A 21,017-nucleotide genomic window follows, 5' to 3' on the forward strand; every position below is an offset into this window, starting at 1 on the left:
TTATTTGATGGGAATAAGAAGGAAACAATCTATAAGTATGTAAATAGTAAAGATTAAGTGAAAAACTGAAGAATAAAATCAAGCAGTAGGGTTTTGCAAAGATACTTTATAAACCTCTTTTTTTACTATTTTATTATCATTTCTTAATAACAAAAAGCATACTCAAATACATGCTCTTGCCCAACTTTTGAAGATTATTAATCTGAAAAAAAATTATCTTTGATTTTTCTTATGGTAGGAAAGATCTCAAGGTGAATTTTAGATTGGGAAATGTAAAGGGACAAATTTGTTATTGTGGATATAATGTAACTTGTACCTAACGTGACTTTAGGGGGAAGAAACACTGAGATTAGAGGATATCCTTGAAGTAATTGAGAATGAAGGTGACTCTATTGCAGTGATCCTGTTCAGTGGTCTGCATTTTTATACTGGCCAGCTCTTTAATATGCCTGCCATCACGAAAGCCGGACAAGCAAAGGTATGTACGTCATTTCCTCCTTTGCCCCTTGTCCAGAACCTCACTCTATAGGAGTATTCAACTGCACTTCTAGTAAAATACCTTTGTTTGTGTCTGTGTAAAATTATTTAAAGAGTTTAAAAAAAGAGTAAGATATATATATGTATGATATATGACATATATAATATATTAAATGTATCTTAAAAAATATATATATTTTGCTTTAGGCATCTCTATTTAAACCTCTTTTTGTCACTTCTGTGGTCTTACCTCCTTATTAGCATCTGCTCTCCCAATGTCTACCTCTAATCAGTAGTATAGGTGAGCTTCCTGTAAGTGATGTCATTGGTACAGAGCTGCTCAGTCAGCAGGAAGCAGACAATACTTAGGATAGTAACTATATACTAGGACTGTTAGAAGCTCAACTCTGGTGCTTTGTCATACTATAACTCATTCTATATATAATTCATACTCATTAACCCTATGTACCTGAAAAAGGGGAGATGGAGAATAAAAGTTTATCAGTAGATGGAGTTTTACCCAGTTTACTTTAGGAAGCCATTATACTGCCTATAACGAGCAATTTTCCCTCAATACTACTGAATAACACTTACATAGTTTACTATTGTGAAAGAGTAACTCTTTATATATAAGTGCTTGTAAGAAAGTGTTTTTAGTATTTGTTTGCCTGAAAAAAAAAAAAAAGAAATCAGAGGAACAACATTAAACAGTTACAATTTGTATTTAAAATCTTTAAATAACAGCTTTATGTGATTCAGCAATCAAATCATGTATTTAAAAAGGTGACAACTGATTATACTCTGAACATTAATAAGTTATGGGATTAATATACATGTGATATCTAGTTAATATACTCAGTTATTGAAGCGAATGAATGGAACTAATGAAAAGAAATTTAGCACCGTTATCAGCAGTCTCTAGGAATTTCCAACCAAGACTTCCAACTGGTTTAATGGGTAACTGTGAAAGTGGTGCATTACGAAAGATATAAAGATAATGTCTTCTTAATTTAGATATTAAATGTTAAGCACCAAAATAAAGGGAGGCCAATAAAATATCATATTTTAAAATGTTATGCAAGTAATCAGAAGTCCCTGATTGCCTTAGTATACATGCATGTCTCATTAAACTTCATAGAAATGAGGCAGGATGGTAAAGAAGAAAGATCATGGGTTTTGGAATCACTCAGTCTGAAATTCATATCTTGGCTAGGTCATTTAATTCTTACATGATCTCAAGCAAGCTAGTTATTTGACTTTTCTGAGTTTCTGTTTTCAAAACTGTTAATCTGGGATAACAGGACCCACTTTATAAATGCAGTGTTGATTATGAAGAGTATACAATATCTCTTGGATTGTACACATTCTACTGTTAAATGGTGGTTCCCTCCCGCCTTCCACTGTCCTCAACAAATATGAAGTTATAGAAAGTGGCTTAAATATACATTTTCTTTCATTTCCCATTAAAAAGCAAAATAAACTTGTTTAGTAGATGTTATACGTAATTCTTATTCTTAACTACTTTGCTTACTAAAACCATTTTTAGTATTTTGCACGCTTTCTTTCACGTAAAAAATATGGTAAGTGCCTAGCAGGTAAAACTCTCATTGAGTTTTCAGTCAAAGAAAGGAAGGTAGGAATGAGCAGTTCCATATAAATGTAACTGCAAAGGAGTGATGGATACTATGTGAGTGAAATGGCGATCTAGCAGACTTCAATTTATCCATTATCAAAATTATTTTAACAGACATTTATACTCTTGCTAGACAATCCCCTCCATTCTCAATGGAGATTTAGAAAAATTCTTTATAATGTAGACTTACATAGCTCTCTTGGGTGGTCTATGAAGATAAAGCTGAAGAGAGAGACAAAGAGAAAATTAAAGGTGTCAATCAAGAAGGAGTTGGGAAATTCGAGGGGAAAAAAAGCCATAAAAGAGCCACTGTTAGAAACAGCTAAGTGACATAAAAAAGACAAAAGTTTCCAGAAGTATGGTTGGAACCAAAAATGATGGATTAATAAAAGTCAACAAGAGTAGATTTTGAAGTAGAAACTTCATATGAAAGGGAAGTGGGGATAGGAATTTTGAAAAATATATTAAAGAAATACATGTATACCAAAAAGAGCACAAATCATAAGTGGCTTGATGAGTTATTTTGAACCCTTATAGCCATCACCCACATCAAGAAACTTCTAGAACATTTATAACACTCAGAATCCTCCTTCTCCCAAATACTGCCTATTACCTCCTCTCCAAAGGTGTACCACTCTCCTGACTTCTAACCATATATAAAAAATATATATGTATATAAAATATATATATATAAAATATATACATAAAATATATATAAGCTTTGCCCATCTTTGAACTGTATATGAATGGATTAACATATATTCTTTTGTGTCTTGCTTATTTGCTATTATATTTGTGAGGTTCATCCATATTGTATGTAGCAGTTTTGCCTGTTTTTCTTTTCACTTCAGTATATTATTATAGTGTATGAAATAGTTCACAATTTATTTTTTTCCATTCTAATCAGAATAGATATTTGAGTTTCATTTCCATTTGAGGGCCATTACAAAAAATTCTACTGTGAACATTCTTATAAATTTCTTTGGGTATGCCTTCATACCCATTTCTGTTAAATATATACCTAGAATAAGAATCCTTGGAACATAAAGTATGTATATGTTAAATCCTAATCAACAATGCCAACTTTCCAAAGGTTTGTATCAATTTGTCATATACTCCCACTAGCATGTATGAGTTTCTGTTGCTCTTCATTCTCACCAATAGCAAATCTGATTAGTTTGTAATAATAATTCACTGTAGTTTTAATATGCACTTCTCTGACTATTGATGAGGTTGAGGATCTTTCAAATGTGTACTAGCTGTCTCAGAATCTTCTTTTATGAAATGCTTATTCAAGTGTCTCACCCAATTTTGTATTTGGTTATCTGTCTTTTTGTTGTAAGTGGTATAGAAATTCACTCTGATGGAAAGAGAAAATACAAGATTTCTAGTGATCATCTACAGGGAAAAATAAATTAATTAATAAAAGAACAGTTGGTAGGATGGCTCTGACTCACATAATGAATTTAGAGAATGCTGAGACTTTTTTTAACTGAGGAGAAGCCCTGGGATGGTGACAAGTGTGAGAGGCCAAGGAAAATTAAGCATAAGATCAGGCTAGAGAGCCATATTATAAGGGAAGGCCAGCATGTGAAAAGAGACATCAGTTTGAAGACACACTTTCATATTTTGTCTTAGAAGCCATCTACTTAATTTTATATTATTGGCCAACCTACCATCTTGGAGCTCTGCCTTACTTCTATATTTATATATTTTTCATATACTATTACTTATTTCTACTAATAATTTCTTTTTGTCTACACTCACTGAATGTTCCCCATTGTCCTTTGAATTACTATCCCTAAAGATTTTTAACCACTGCCACGACTCAGCTCTCACTTTCAAGTAAAAGCTACAGGCTACTCACACACTTGACAACTGTTATTTATGAGCATCTGCCTATTACACCTGGAAGTTCTATACGCACCTTGAGATCAGTATGTTCCAGATTTGTCTCCCTCCAGAATATCCCTACTGTTTGTTTCATGCCACCATCCTTAGAGACCTTTAGACTCAACTCTGACATTTTCCTGTTCTTTACCTTTTCAACCAATCACTTCTTAATTCTACCCTCTCAGGGTTAGTCTTTCCTTTAGTATTCCTGAATCACTTATGAAGGTTTTCAGCTGCAAGAAACAAAATCCCAGAGAAAAATTAGCCAAAGATTAGGGATTTATTTTTCTCACCACAGAAGACCTGAGGCAGGAGGCTGCTAGGATGCACTCAGCAACTGAGTAGTGTTTGTGTGACATCTCCAGGGCTTTCTTAGATTTTCTTCAGTCTTTTCATGTCATGGTCACAAGGAGAGTTGTCCCAAATCCAGATATCACAATTCTATTTACAGCAGAGAGAAAGACGAAGGGAGAAGTAGCAGTACAGCTTTATCTGTCCCTTTCATCCAAAGTGCAAAGTCTTTCCCAGAAGAACCTAGCAGTTTCCTGTTTATGATTCATTGCCTTCTGAAGTAGTAGTTTCAAAGAAGCATGAGTAAAGGAGTTTTTAGCTTTTATGGCCCTATAGTAGAGACAGGCTGAGAAGAGGGGTTGGGGTTAACTTACCGACAGTACTTCTTGCATTTCCCAATTACACCCTCGTGGAGCATCACTGTTTCTACTCTGTTTCCCTCTTTCCTCTTCTAGCCCTCTTTAATATTTTTCCTATTTTTCTCCCTTCCTTCCTTCCTCCCTCCCTCCCTCCCTTCTTTTTTTCTTTCTTCTATTTTCTTTTTTGCCTCATTTCACAAAACATTTGAAAAAAATTCGTGGAAAATTGATTAGGCTCCATAATGAAATATAAAGAGAGCGAAATAAAGAGAAAATCTATATCATCTGGTGAAATGAATAGGCTCCCCACAAATTATAATTTCTCAAGTTGAATTATGATAAGAAATAGGTAATTAGAAATTATTGTCAATGGAAACTCTTGGTGTATAAGGTAGACTAAGTCTTGGTAACAATTAAATAGAGCCATAAATGCCTTCACTGTGATAGATGTTTTTTTCTTGCTCATGCAGCACTCAGGGATCAGCTTTCTCCAGTGCAATGATTCAGGTTACCAGTGGTTCAGGGTTGTATCCTATGGCTTTCATACCCTAGAGCTTCTGTCAATATTCAGCCAAAGAAATGGGATAAATGGATTTAAAGGGGAACACTAACATCTTAAAAAATTAGCTTAACAATGAAAAAATTTATTTCCACTTATATTCCCTCGACTAACACATGGTCATTTTTGGGAAATTAAGTATATTTGTGTGCTTAAGAAGAAGTTATAAGCCTTGCCACACCTGGAATTCAGGCATTTTTGGTTGCTGATGGAGTAGGATACTTATTCTGAAATGCAGTATAGCATTTGCATTAATGAAATGTTTAGATAGTAGAGACAGAGCCAGAACTGGCCTTGAACCCACATCTTTCCAGTAGTTTCTAGCATAGTTTAAATGGTTTAATTCATTTACCAATATGACTTCATTTCTCCACTTAACAAATGGGGAAGGTAATAGTGCCTACTTCATTGGTTTGTTCTACTGAGAAACAAGGAACTATTCCTAAAACACTTAGTACTTAGTGCATTGTAAGTAATCAGTAAACGTTATCAATATATAAAAAAATCACATTGGCATATCCAACCTACAAAAAAATAATGAATCCTTAGAAAGTGAAATATTCAGAACTTTAAACTAAAGACTCTCATTAGACACTTCTACTCTAGATTATAAAAGAAAACAATAATCTAAGCAGCATGGTTAGGACTCAATAGACTGGACTGAAAACTTTAAAGTCTGGGTAATGGACTGATAAAAATTTTAATAATCTTATCCCTAAAAAAACTCAGTGCTAACTGCTTGCATTCTACCTTCCCTCTCCAATGCCACATAAAATGGCCTACAGCACTCTGGAATTCATGGTGCCTGGCAGACAGTGGTGCCAAATAAATATTTTTTGAGTGAATGAATGATTGATTCCCTTATTTATCACATCTTTTATACTATATTACTCTACCTTATATGGATGCTGGCATGTTAGTTTTCTTTTAGCCTACTGAAAATTGAAATGCAAATGACAGCCAAAAAGAAGACTGAATTTTGCAAACCTGAGCTTTGCTTTATTAGCTTCTACCTTGTTATGTGCCACTCTCTACTGGGTATGAGTACAAACATCTCTTAGACCTAACTATAAGGTGCTTAAATTATAAATAAATAATAATCACAATTACAGCCCACACAATTTAAAAACAAAATGAATTAATTCTGGATCTAGAACATTAGACGAAAGCAGCAATATGAACAAAGACATCATTATAAAAAAGAAAGACATATTTTAGCTTTAATATCATTTAATAAAAACTGAGATATCTAAATAACACTCATATATAAATGGTCACCTCACTGATCCATCCATTTATCTTCAGGGAAAGTTTAAATTATTGTTAAAAATGTTTTCAGACTTTTGCAGGAGACAAATGATTGATCAAGCCTCAAAATTCAACATCATCTTGGCTGAGCTTCTTCTAGTACTGAAGATTGGGAGTCAAGTCTCATGGACTATTACAACAGAATAATATCAATAATACTTGCATGAGATATTAGGATTTGAGCAATCAATCAGTTAGGAAAAATCAGTACCCGATACTTTTGTATATAACTATAATATAAACTGGCATGTTGTATGAAATTTTTATGCATAATAAATTAACCTTTTCCAAAAAGGTTTAATATTGAGATGTTTAATATTAAGTAATCTTTACTAGAAATCATACTAATACAGCCATTCTTTCATTAAAGTCACTGCCAGTTCACCAAATAGGATCTTATCATTAGCGCATAAAAAGAATCTTGTCTCTATATTCTCTATAGTAGAGCGATACGCATTTGAATTTTTTATACATTCTTTCTATCAGTAAATATTTGAGTAGTAAATTATAATAACGGAATTCTAAATAAGAATGCCTAATTTAGCCTGGAGTGTCAGCCTGACCTTCTTAGGGAAGATGAGACAAGAGCCAATTCTAACATTATGAGTAGGAGTTAACTAGGTAAAATCCCCTCCAGGGCGCGGACAGTATGGTGGGGCCATTCTAGATAGTTTTAAAAAATGATGGAATTACAAGGAAGCAAATATTTCAGTATAATTTGATTGTAGAAAAGATTGTATAATTTGATAGTTAGAAAAGATATAACAAGAAATGAGTTTATAAAGCAGACAGAGGCTGAGTAAAGAAGGGCCCACTAAGCCATATTATACATCTTGAGCTTCTCTTTAGTGACACAGGTAGCCATTAAAAGCTTTTAGACAATGAAAGTACTAGGTTTTGTTTTAATTTTAAAAAGATATTCCCTGCCTACAGGAATGGGTAGGAATTAGATGAGTAGGCAAAAGTAAAGAGTCAGTTGCAGTCTCTATGCAAGAATTTTAAAACTCGCTATCACGATACAGTTCAAAAGATAGGGGTACCAGAGAGCAGATCCATTTCATACTACATGAAATATTTTTCTGATCTCCTAAGAGATTGTTCTTATTTAATCATATCATCCTATTGTTATTAAAGACAGATTTTGTATAACCATCAGAAATGAAGGATCTATACTGAGCTCTTGCTGTCCCACCCAGATTTGGTTCTAGCCACAGAATCCAAGGATTAAAAATATATATATATATATAGAGAGAGAGAGAGAGAGAGATAGAGAACAGAGACAGACAGAAACAGAGACAGAGAGAGAGAAGGGAAAAATGACCTAAAGTTTAGATGGAATGTCCCATTAACTATACGTCATTTACTCTGGGAATAGTGAAGGATTATTCTGTTTAGAAATATAAAGTAAACTATCCTGCTTATCCAAGCAGGAGCCTGGAGTCAATAAGTCAAAATATGTTGGTAAGGATCAGTGCCCAAGAATCTAAAAATTTTGAGCTGTCTCTAAGAAGTTTCCATCAGATGTTTTAATTTAAGCTTTTCATTAAATGGACCATGTGAGAAAGACTGATTAATTCTCAACAGAAGAGAAATTTGCACTCAAGATGTTTTAGAATTACAGATTTGAGAAAAGCAAGACTCCCAGTTGTCAATCAGGATTGTTGCTTTGGCAACCACTCTCATCAAAGCCATGGTGGACAATTATTTCTCCAGATCTAGCCTCATCTAAACCCAGGGTCCCCCAGGTGAAATATTATATTTATGGGTTTTTTTAGATGATATGCATTTTATAAAATACTTAAGTTGTCTTAGACCCAGGCTAAAGCCCATATTTTTCATGCCACTTAACCAACAAAAGGAAGGCTGATTTAAGTCTTTGTTAAGCTGAAAAATGAAAGTGTTCCAACATGAAATGTACACACCCGTTTTAATTTATTCACTAATCACCGTAAGAATGGAAAGGAAAAAGTGTGTCTCATGGCAATCAAGGTAGGTGGAATTTCAAAAGACCCCAGAAAAAAAAATCCCCAATAAAATGTGAGAGATTTCTCTTAATGGCCTTCTTCATGATTCCCTTCTTTAAGAAATGTTTTTTTAAATTAATTTATTTATTTATGGCTGTGCTGGGTCTTCGTTGCTGCATGCGGGCTTTCTCTAGTTGCAGCAAGTGGGGGCTACTCTTCATTGCGGTGCACCGGCTTCTTACTGCGGCGGCTTCTCTTGTGGAGTACGGGCTCTAGGCGCGCGGGCTTCAGTAGTTGTGGCTTGCGGGCTGTAGAGCGCAGGCTCAGTAACTGTGGCGCACGGGCTTAGTTGCTCCGCGGCATGTGGGATCCTCCCAGACCAGGGCTCAAACCCGTGTTCCCTGCATTGACAGGCGGATTCTTAACCACTGCGCCACCAGGGACTTCCCCCCTTCTTTAATCAGTCAAATTATTTATGCAAACAAGATTAGGGATATCAAAGTTGAGTTGAAGAGACAATGTTCATTTTCCTAGCAAATTAACTTAAGTAAGGTGGTAAACAAAGAAGATAACTATCACATTGTCTATAAAAAGTAGCTTTAAGGGAAGAAATTTGAGTGACATCTTCAGAAACTATCCCATAAGCTTCTTTGCAATATTATCAAGTTCAGTATGTAAGTAAACTTAATAATATAAGCAAATTTGGTTGAGAAATTGACCATTTAGATTGGCATAGTAATCACTAGAAAAATATCTTATGGAAGAGTGTACTTTCATTTCCTATCTAAATGGGGCTCTCTTTGATAAACAGTATCATTCTCATGTGATGGATAAATTAAATAGTTGCTTTAATGCCAGTTTATAACAGGATAGGTAGATAAAAGTAGATATGTAAAGGGTTAAAAGTCACCACCCATCCAAAAAGTAACTGCCCATTGTTGGGAAGGTTGTGATTAGGCCCATGTATCTCCTATTTGATCCCTTGCTTCATGTCTTTCCCAATTATGACCGTCATTCTTCTACCATTTGTGGAATAGAGGCAAAACCACTTCAGCCTTTTATGATTGTGCATATACCTAAGTTATCAGTATCGTATTTTCCTCTGCTCTCCTTCACATACTAATAGTTAAACTAAACCAAATGTGTTGAATGTTTTCTGTCCAGATGTCATACTTTCAGTCTCCAGGCCTTTATTCTTAGCTTTCCTTCCTCCTAGAATTCCCACATATGAAGATTCTGTTCCTCCAGCTCAGCTCAACCACTACCTGCTTCACAGGTTATGATCTGTCCACGGGATTTGCTTTGTTTGACCCTCTTTGTATATGCAAACATGGTACATTTAAAATTTTTTTAATCACATGCCAATAATGACATATCAAGTGATTTCATATAAAAACTCCTAGTTTCAAATTACGGGTTTGGCAACACTAGACCATCTTTCCTGTAGGATAACAAGTGGCAAGCCTGAATCATAGCTCTGCCCATTAGATGGGACTTCAGTTCTTCAACACAACTCCTATTTCTACCTACTGACCTCAGCACTGAAGCAGAATGACAGCTGGTGTATATATTTCTGCTTACATAGCAGCATTCTTACAAAAAACGGTAAAGTGGAGTATTTCTTATAGGCCCAACTCATATATTTCTTGACTAACTCCTGTAGAAACATGAGGGGGTGATCCTTGACCTTCATCATAAAATTTTTCTTGCTGCTCTGTGTCAGGCTAAATCTATCTTCCTGCTGTATTTCCATAGCATGATGGAAAATGTATTATTGGTCCTCTTTTGCAGTATCTTCTAATTATTTCTATGCCTATCTTAACAATGAAATTTAGGAAGCTTTTGTCAGTAGTGTATTCAATGACTGATTGAGGGTGGACGCTACAAACTTCACAGGCTTATACTAGTGCTTTACACATACATAGTCATTTATCATTAAATGCATACCTGTTTGGCCAGCGAATGGATAAATGTGTGTTATCAGCAAGAATGGATTAGGCTGATTTTATGGATCACACATTGCATAAAAGACATAACTGTGCTCCCATTTCATTAGAATCAGAAAATTCTGAAGAATTACTTATAATGGTCAATTGCTCTAAAAATCAAAATACTTGTAAAACTTGAGTTCTTTTTCAAACTCCATTTCTACTCTTTGACACACTTAGGGCATGCAGACTGCTCCATTAAGTTATTAAATATTAAATGAACTAAATTAAGCTTGAAAAATTACCTTGAGCTATTTTTCCCATCTTGAGTATCTGAAATAAATCAAACAAACTATATTTTGTGTGAGATCCTTGCCAGCTGGAGAAAGACTCCAGAAGAGAACAGTGTTACTTGATTTGTTTTATTTTTCTTCTTTGGTTTTGTACTTACTTCTGACAATAAATAGAGGAGACAATTGCTGTTTTTTCCTGGTAAAAGAAATAGCTGAAATTTACTCTGGAAAGCACACTCTATTAGATAGTAAGACATTTCTACCTGTAAATTACACAACACTTTAGGGTCTCAAGTTTTTTTTTTTTTTTTTGCTTTTCCTCTCTCTCAAATCCTTTACTCTTTCTCCCCATGTAGCCGTTAGCTCTTAGCTCTGTCTCAAACCTTCTTAACTGATACCTCCTTCCTTAAATTTCACTAGCAAAATGCTCCTAATGCTCCCCACTTTCTATTTCTCATCTCTGGATTTGCCAGTCTCATCAATATTTACGTTTAAAAAGCCAGGCTAAAAGGATGAATATAGTTTCTGCAATAGTGCTTTGTACAAATGTGAATAATACTAGGTGCTGCTGATGACCTACTGTGCTTCAGGCACTTGGCATGTAGTATTTACAATATTCTCAGCTACCCTAATAGGGAGCTTATCCCATGGCTCAGTTGAGGAAACTGAGTCCAAGAGAAGTTAAGCACTTGCTCAAGCTGACTTAGCCAGCCAGTAAAGGTTAGACTTGGAGTCTGGCGCCGATACCATACCTCTCTTTCCACTATATTTTCTCCTTTTATATTTGTAGACTGATTGTGTAATGGCAAAGAGGTCTCAACATTTGGAAAGTCAAAGAAAATATATATAGCCCTCTTTCTTGGTTATTTTTTTCCATGGGAGCCTGAAACCTTTGTCTCTATGGTTGATATAACTGTCTCTTCAGTTTAGAGAATATTGAAAACCACAATTTTTACTTTGCCCCTAGATGTCAAGTATAAAGAACAGAATTATTGCTGAATAAGATTCTATTCAGTGCCAGCATTCAATAGTGGCCCAGCTCAGAACCTCTAACCCACTCCTCCCAACCGCTCTCTTTAAGAGATGCCGCAAGACACTGGTGGGTCTTCTTCTGATGGGTCTCTTAGGTAGTTCTATTGGCAATAGCTCCCACCAATGATGGCCCCATTGTCATTCCTGTTAGCAGCTCTTCAGGGCCTTTAGATGTATTTGCAGGTGCCCTCCCTCTAATTAAGAGCTTACAAATTCCTATATGACTGGGAAGCTAATCTACATGACAATAGGGAGAATTTCAACAGGAAGTCCACTGAACCTTCTAATGGTAGTTGAGTTGCAGAGTACTCTCAAGAAATTTCATTGTTTCACAGGTATATTGACCCCTCACTTAATATCAGTTTCCAGGATTTAAGAGGGGGAAAGAGAGAGAGAGACAGAGAGAGCGAGGGAGACAGAGAGAGAATAGATTAAGAAAAACCCCACTGTGTCTGTCTTTAAAGAATCATATGGGACATAGAGACATATAAATAGAAAACTGCTTTAGACTGTACTGTATTAATGCTTGACAAGGGTAAAAACAAATCCATGAAAGTGTCTTAGAAAATCAATCCAGTCTAATACCACAAAAAACAGAGTTATACATGCTCCAATTCATTTTACCTTACGATTGGGTCAAAACCACATATTGCAAATTGACTCAAGAGGAAGTCAGATAGTGTGGGGAAAAATTCCCACTCAAGTTCGGAAGCTATCATTTTCCTCCAGGCATCTGTTGATAGAACTAGGGGACATAGCTATTAGGACATAGCTAGTATTCCAGACTCTGGTTGCCAGTGTTCCCCATGGGCTACCTGGCCTGCTGTGTAAGTTCCACAGCTAAAACACTTCTGGAATTTAAACGAAGGGCACCTTGAGTTATATATTAATTTCAAAAAACATACAGCTTCCATTTCCTGTGACATAAATAGAGCCCAGAAAGGCCTCCAAAAATGCACTAGGTTGGCCATCTTCAGCACCTGATTAGAGTTCTACCACCCCTTTCAGGACTCCAAGGTTTCCATCCAAAGACAAGCTCCTTAGTTTTCCTGTGTCCATCATCTTCTTCCCAAATTTCCACCCCTTGTCACTTTACTTTTCCAACAGGACACTTCCTTCATATTTTCTTTTGGGTAACTATAGCTACAAGCTACTATATTTTCTGAAAATATGGAAGTATGGCTTGATATAAGTGGGTAATAATATCCTAATACTGTATTAGTCTAATTTGCACAGGTTGACAAATAAATGAATATTTCAGAATGGATTCCACTTTCACTTTTTAGCTTACGCTTGAATCCAAACCAGCGTTTTTAAGTCACGGAATGAAAGCATTCATTCTGATTTCATTTTGATTTCAAGTTAAAGGTACTCATTTTTAATTTAATTAATTCCCTGATATCTATGCACAGCCTTTGTCATGAAAGACTCTTTCTTGATTCAAAACTCTCCCTTATTGGATATCTTATCTTTTTCAAAATTAAGCTCTCTGGAAACTGAGAAGCATAGTCATGGCTCCCCAAATCCCTAGCAATAGCCCACAATGAGAGGCACAGAACAATGTTCACTTTATCAGGGCTTGTTGTCTCCTCTGTATACACATTTTGGCATAAATACCATCAATCAATAGCTCTAGGACAATGGGGGTGCTTTCTTACTCAAATTATTATGTAGGCTAAGGGTTATTTGTGATATCATCCTTCTCTGTACACTTGCATTTTAAAATAATATTTTAATAGAAGATACATTTGAAATTATTAGACCTTAACCTTGGAGTAATTCATCATATGTCTAGGGTAGAATCTTGTCTACCCTCCTAATTTTTCCTGTTTCTGTTCCTGTTTGCTGCTGAACTTAATATGAACATTTAGAATTATCAAGTCACTAGCTTCCTGGATGGAATATTGTATTTTTTTTCTCCTGCAGTACATATGCTGATTACCTATGTTTTTCTGGTATCATATATTATCTATAAGAGCCTCAGGACTAAAATAACTTCTAGTAGCATTCAGGTTCTGCCTTACAGAAAATTTTAAGTTTTGGTTCTAGTTGCCAAGCTACTTGATTTCTAAAATATTCCCTGCAGTTCCACTTGGAAGATTGTGTTTTGTCCCTTTTAACTTGTGAAAGTTCATTCTCATTTTGTATTGCTTTATGTTTTAATAGTGAGGAACAGTTACTCCCATCAAACTATTGGTATAAATAAGTGAAAGCTTAACATAATACTTCAAAAAATAGTAGACAGCTGTATTAAATAATTTGGGGAAGGAAATTGTAATACAAATTACATATTGACTTTAAGTGCAGAGTAAACACAATATAAGAAATAATGCATAGTTCCTGCTTATAACCAGAGTTGGATGAAAAGAAAAAAAAAAAAAAGAGAAGGATATTTGAAGACAATAAATTTTAGGATGAAAGGAAAGACTTTCACAATAAAAATTCACTCTGAAATGATATACTATGTTTACAGAGATGGTAGAGGCCCCTCTTACAGAGATCTTTACTGGGTATTACTTTTTTTTTAAATTTAGTATCTGTGGATTATTTTAAATCATAGCACTCGAATGAATTTTACAAATTTTAGTGCTTCAAGACTATGGCAAGAAACTCTACCATCTTTCATCTGCTTCTTCTTCATTTTCACCCTCCCCAGTACAATTCAACACCTCCCTAACTGTGAGCTTCCTTGGGAAATCCCAGGATCAAAGCTAACTAGCCAACCTGTTGTTATTAATCCACCATTTGTCCATATCATCTATGTAGAGTTGAACAACAACACACACATACACACACACTCCTATCATTTTTTAAAATTTTTGTTCACTGTCCTCAAATTTTCCCATCAGTGTTTCTATTTAAGGTAATATTGTTCAAATTTATAGCAATGTACTCTTCAGTTGTTTCCTGTGACTTTATATCAAAATAGGAGTGATATTTAGAATACATAAAGATCTCTTTAGTATGGTGTGGAAACTGTAGTTCCCATAAACAGCCACGAAAGAAGTCACACACCTATTACTAGTATCCAATTACTAGCCTTGAAGGGACTTGTAGGCCCCTGTAATTTACCCACCATGGTGCTAATGCCACTGCCAAGGGCATCCACTGAAGTCTGGACATGCACCCAGCTGGTATGTATGAATGACCACAGGCTGTGTGACAGGCATCTCTTGCAGGTACCTCCTAAGTAACCTGGGTGCTTACTCAAGTGGCTCAAAGACAAAGGCTACTTACCTATCTTAAGTATTTTATTATTTTAACAATTATTTGAACACACAAATGCATACAAGCTGACTTTCAGTTCTGTGTATAGCTACAAATATCTTATATAATTATCCCTTTTCCCACCAAATTTGCTACTTATTGATGGTCTTCATAATTTACAGGATTCTTTTTTTTTTTTTGGTGAAGAAAGAACAAAGTAATGATATCTGTCCAAAGCCAATCTGTTATAGAATAAATCAATAAAGTTATCAGGACTTTAATGGTACAAGGGATAAAATTAAACTGTACTATTCCATATTTCATTTTAATTAATAAACAAATAATAAACTAAATTTGAGAGACAGTGATCTAGCTCTTTACCTGGAAATCTCAGCACAGACCCTGTGTATTATTCCACTGGTTAGAAAAATTTTTAGTATTGTGCTAGTAAAGATGGCAAAGACAAAAAGTCATGATATTCCTTGTTTTATTGAAAGGGATTTTAAATATATTTTAAACTACTTTTGACTGTCCAAGAAACTTCATTTTAAAAGATGCCAAGCCTGAATAAATGGTTTATGCAATAAAATTGAAACAGAAATAAAGGATATCAAATAATATTTTAACATTTAGCTTCAGTTTACAAAATATTTATTGACAATTTTATGACTTTGTTTTTTTACTTATTTATTCAACAATTGAATTATTTGAGTTCATATTATATAAAAATAGAAGACAGTTTAAGATTGGAAAATTGCTACAAGAGATTTATGCAACCAGGGCTGTAAGATGAGAGAAGTGAGAAGGTTTGGCAAAGGTATCTTCCTATGGAAGTTATCTTGTGATCAAAATCTGAGCTACCCAGGCAAATGAGGAGGGAAAGAATACCCCAGAGACAGAGAACGGTTTATGCAAATAAATGATAGTAGGTGTAGGGCACCCGGGACAGGAAAGCTGGAAAGAACCAGATCATAAAGGTCTTTAAAAGCCATACCAAGGAAAATGAGTTACATTCTGAAGTTAATGGGGAGATCTTTGAAGGGACACAGGAAGTCTTATAACCAAATGTATGATTTAGAAAGTTCATTGGAAGAAGGCAGGCTGGAAGTAGTCCGAATGGTTAGAAGACTACTGCCATAGTTTGGGGACTGACTGTAAAGCCAGGTGACACGGTGGCTGAACACCGCTGCTGCGCTTGTATCAATGAGAGTCTGAGCAATTGTGGGTAATTTTAATAAACATCTGTTGAAAAATATTTGATTTCTAGTGTTAAAATTACATAAAGTATGCACTCAAGGGTGCGGTCTATTTTCACACATTCATATTGTTTTACCTACTCTTATTTGTAAAATAATGAAAATGTTAACTGCATGGCTATACAGAGGTTTTGGAGAACTATTAGTTTTTTCTTTATTTTTAAGATGCTGCCATCTAGTGAAACTTTTGTAAGATCCCTTTGTGATCTCATGCAAGTTTGTATCTTACGGTCATTTCCTAAAAACAGTCACATTTTAATAATTTATGTTCTCTGCCACCCATGGGGAAAGAATTGTACATGCATTAAAACATACTGTAGGAGCCACAAGTGATTATTTTATATCGTGCCACAGATGTGACCACAGGGCTTTTAATAACAGGATATGGCAGGTGAAGTTTCATAGTTTCTTCATTGTGCCACTCTTTATAAATAATTGATAATAAAATAAAAGTGCTGCCTTTTTATTCCTTGAGTTTTCTAAGAAAAGTTGTGTTGTAAAAACTTGTCTAAGAGAAGTTAAGTTGTAAAAATTTCTTCATAAAAAAACACTTTAATTGGAGGTGTTGGTGAGAAAAAAGAGAATTTTAAATTCAGAATTTTTTCCCCCAAATTTAATTTCAATATTAAAAGTGTATCTTAAAATACAAACTAATTGCATATATGTATGTGTCTGTATATATATCTATTGAACCTAGTCTGCAAATCTAAGTTTTGATGACCTCTAAATCTTGATGGAGATTAACTGTATTTCTTTCCTATTGCTCCAAAAATTTGTGTTAGCATGAAGCATCTGTCATATTTTTATGACATGTATTGCTCATTTTTTGTGTTTTAGAAACAAAATACCTGTAAGAACTTTTTCTTTTATGATGTTCTAGCTCTGGCCACATTACAGTGAGTAAGGTTTCTAATTAACTGACTCTCCAATATATTGAGTTTTCTCTATGGAAACCAATGCTATAGGGCAGGTGTCAGCAAATCTTTTCTGTAATGGGCAAAACAGCAAATGTTTCAGACTTTTTCGTTCATATGGTCTCTGTTGCAGTGATTCATTTGTGCTTGCAAAAGCAGCCATAGACAATATCTAAACAAATGAGATTGTTGTGCTCAAATACAACTTTATTCATTAAGAACAGGTCATGGTTTGTATCCCTCTGTTCTGGGGAAAGTACCTGTAATAGCAGTTTGGGGTTATTTATTCTTAAGAGGTGTTAGAACAATAAAAAATTGGTCCCTCTGCAATTATTTACTTCAAAAACTTCAGTCGATAGATGTGTTTCTTCGAAGTTGCAGGAAGTCTACAAGTTTTAAGAATGTGATTATTATGTTTGCTCTTACTAAGCTAACAACAGAAGAACTCAGAGGTAAGACATGTTTGCAAAGTGAACTATCACCCCCGTTTAACGATCAGCATTTTAAAAATTTTATGTCATTAACTGAGACAGAACAGAGTCAGATAGTAAGAGACTGTTAGGGTCTCAAGTCAATGTACAGGAAGAACACAGTATAGAGTCAAAAACAGCATCATTTTTATGGGTCACCTTTGTGTCAACTGATCTAGACAGGACTTGGTTGCAGGGATCCTGCTAATCTCAGCTGAGGTGACTCATGCATCTCTGGCCAACTAAGAGAATGTGGGAGAGTAGAATCCAGGCTGAGCCCAGGGGAGGATGACTCTGATCCACAATTTTTTCATCTTCCATCTGGGCCAGTAGGTTGGCCGAAGCAAGTCCTTCTCATATAGGTGGTAGAGGGCAAGAGAGAGCAAGCCTCATCACTCAAGTGATTAGGAGACTCTCTTTGTATTGTATGTGCTGATGTCCCTTTGCTCAAAACAAGTCACCTGACTGATCCCAGTGGCGGAGAACTGCACCCTGTTCGCAGTGAAGGAACTGAAAAGTTACGTGGCAAAGGACATGGATACAGGAAGGGACGTAGAATGGGAACCACTAAGGCAATTTACTACAGCATGAATATACTTGATCAAATTAAATGACATGATGTGGGATTAAGTGATAAACTGAAAATTTTATTAACTCCTTCAGGTTAACAGGATATACTAAAGCAGCAGTTCTCAAACTTTTTAGTAATGCAAACCTTTTACATTCTTAAAAATCACTGATCACCTCAAAGAGGTTTTAATATTGTTTATATATATGTCTATCTATATTTACTGTATTTGTAATTAAAACAGAATTTTAAAATACATTTACTTATTTATTTTAGGACAAAAGTGGTAAACCCATTACAATTGACATAAATAATATATTGTTAGGGAAGCAAAACTGTAGTTTCTAAAAGAAACAATGAAAGGAATGTTTTATATTTGGCAGATATTTTATATAGAGAGATCTTTACTGTTTGGCTTCATAGATGGCAACTGGTTTTATATATCTTCTGCATTCAATCTCTTGATTTTTTTTTTCCTTTGTGAAGCATAGGAATAAAATTGGACCTTGTACAGATATATATTTAGAAAAAGTAAAAGTAGTTTAATAGCTTTTTCAGTTAATTGTGAATATTCTTTGATACTACACCAGAATTTGACAAGTGAGAACTTCTTGGGAGTTGTGGTATGAAATGTGAAACCAAATCACTGATCTTTCTATGCTTTGCTACATTAAAATCCATTGGCTGATTTTTCATTTTGAATAGATCTTTTATCCATGCATGATATATAACAATAAGCGTTGGTCATTTGGAAAATATTGGTTCATTGTTATGCATATTTTACAAATATTGATATTTACATATTTCAGTATATGTTCTTTTTAAGATTATATATTACTTCTAAACTCATTAGAAATATCTTTAAATACTGGGAAATGGTCATATTCATAAAAGTGGATACAAGTTTTCCAAAATTCTGCTTTATCTTGGTAACTACTTTTTTTCCTTGGCAACAAATCCTGTGAGTTATTTTCCTTAAATTGACAGACTCAATTTTCCAAAATATGTCTGTCAAATACCTAAGTATGACTTACTATTGTTTGTATATAAGTTGCTCTTTCATGCAAAAACGGTTTTCCAGTAAGCTAAAGTGGCTAATTCAGCTTGCAACTCAAATAACTGCATAAGTGCATTACTTTGAGACAACCATCCTACTTCAGGATATGGTCAAATGTCTTATGCATAATTCCCACATTAAACTTAAAAATAGGAAAATTAAGATATTGAGATTTAATATAAATGTATTAGTTTTATACTTTTATCAAGGAGATATATAAGTGAAATTAACTTTTTCATGCTGTAACTGAATGGCTTTGACACACAATGACAGTACAAGCTTCCACTACCTTGATTTGTGCTGAGGTGCCAGCAATTTCACCCATCATTGCTTTTGCATTATCAGTGCAGATGTCAACACAGTGAAGAAGGCAAAGAATGTCTTCTTCATGGTATGAAAATTGTTTTGACCTGAAAGGGTCTTGGGAATGCCTCGGATTTTGTGACTCACTTCGTGAGTCACTGTACCAAAGGATGAACTATATTTATGGTACAGCAGTGTGTCAAAGATTTTCTTAAATATACTGTCTTTACTATTTCAAATCATTAAGCGAATTCAAAATTTATTATGTTCTTCCCCAGGGTTGTTTGGTTGGCTTTGATCTGGCACATGCAGTTGGAAATGTTGAACTCCACTTACATGAGTGGGGAGTTGATTTTGCCTGCTGGTGCTCCTACAAGGTATCAACAAACTAGTTAATATATTTTTATTCTTTTATTCCACATTGACATTAATCTAAATGTAAAACTGGATCAGTGGCCAATTTTAAGTATTTGAATTACTTACCTCCATTTCTTTCATTACTGTATTTTCTGACTTTAGTTAACTGTAGAGTCACATGATAGAATAGTATAGGTTATTAAATTTTGATATTTCCATCCTCTAATAGAATACTATTCCTTCAATTCCCTGGCTGCTCTGTAAAAGTCAGGAGGTTCTGGAAAAAAAGCTCCACACTTAGAACTTAATTCAAATTGATCTGAGTTTTTTGTTGATATGTTGTGAAATTTCTACATAAGTAAAGATAATTCTTATGGAATCAACTTTGTATTGACATTTGAAGACAAGTTAATTGACAGGGAGCATGGAAATAAAACCAATTTTATTTTAATTTAGGTGTTTTAAAAATATAATCTTTTATTATTATTTAAATATCTTGTGACAAAATAACTGAAATGAATGAGCTCTGAAATGAGATAAATGTCACTGGAACTGTTATCTACTAGTTGGGACAAAATTTGTCTAAAAAAGTAATAGCTATTTATTCTCAATTAATAATGCTATGTTTCATTTTTTTTCTTTAAACAAGGTAACTCCAAATTCTGTTTTATTATAAAAGTTCAAATAGTCACACATTCTGATCTTGTCAAAAGTTGGTTTCATAACAAAAAAGTCAAATTATTACATTGTTTATTTTTGTCATACATATTTAGGTAAACCCAAACAGTTTAATTTATTCTCAATCCAGTATTTAAATACAGGAGCAGGAGGTCTTGCTGGTGCCTTTGTCCATGAAAAGCATGCCTATACAATTAAACCTGCGTGAGTACTATCTTTAGATTCTTCTTTGGTGATGAATAAATGAATTTGCATTAATAATGTGCTAAATTTACATAAGCTCTTTAAGATGCTATCCAATAAGAATCTGGACTGATTATAATTATTTTACTACTCTATGAACAATGATATGCTTTATCGGAAATAAATGGTTTCCAAAGAGTTCACTTGGTTGAACAAGAAATTTAATCACAAAAGGGAAGCTTCAAGGCTAAAAATGAGTCCCTGTAATCATGCAGAGCAGATGGTTT

The 21,017-nt window shown here is 34.4% G+C and overlaps 1 protein-coding gene across 2 annotated transcripts in view; it reads left to right on the forward strand.

Moving 5' to 3' along the window:
- The window catches only part of KYNU (kynureninase), a 101,315-nt gene that overhangs the window by 46,885 nt on the left and 33,413 nt on the right, over nt 1–21,017 (forward strand). For both annotated transcript variants that reach the window (XM_036859023.1, XM_036859024.1), the window contains 3 exons: nt 332–478; nt 19,791–19,889; nt 20,678–20,751. In XM_036859023.1, the coding sequence (XP_036714918.1) occupies nt 332–478; nt 19,791–19,889; nt 20,678–20,751 (320 nt within the window). The remainder of the gene's footprint in view (nt 1–331; nt 479–19,790; nt 19,890–20,677; nt 20,752–21,017) is intronic.

This window comes from Balaenoptera musculus, chromosome 7 (assembly GCF_009873245.2).
Source record: "Balaenoptera musculus isolate JJ_BM4_2016_0621 chromosome 7, mBalMus1.pri.v3, whole genome shotgun sequence".
NCBI lineage: Eukaryota > Metazoa > Chordata > Mammalia > Artiodactyla > Balaenopteridae > Balaenoptera > Balaenoptera musculus.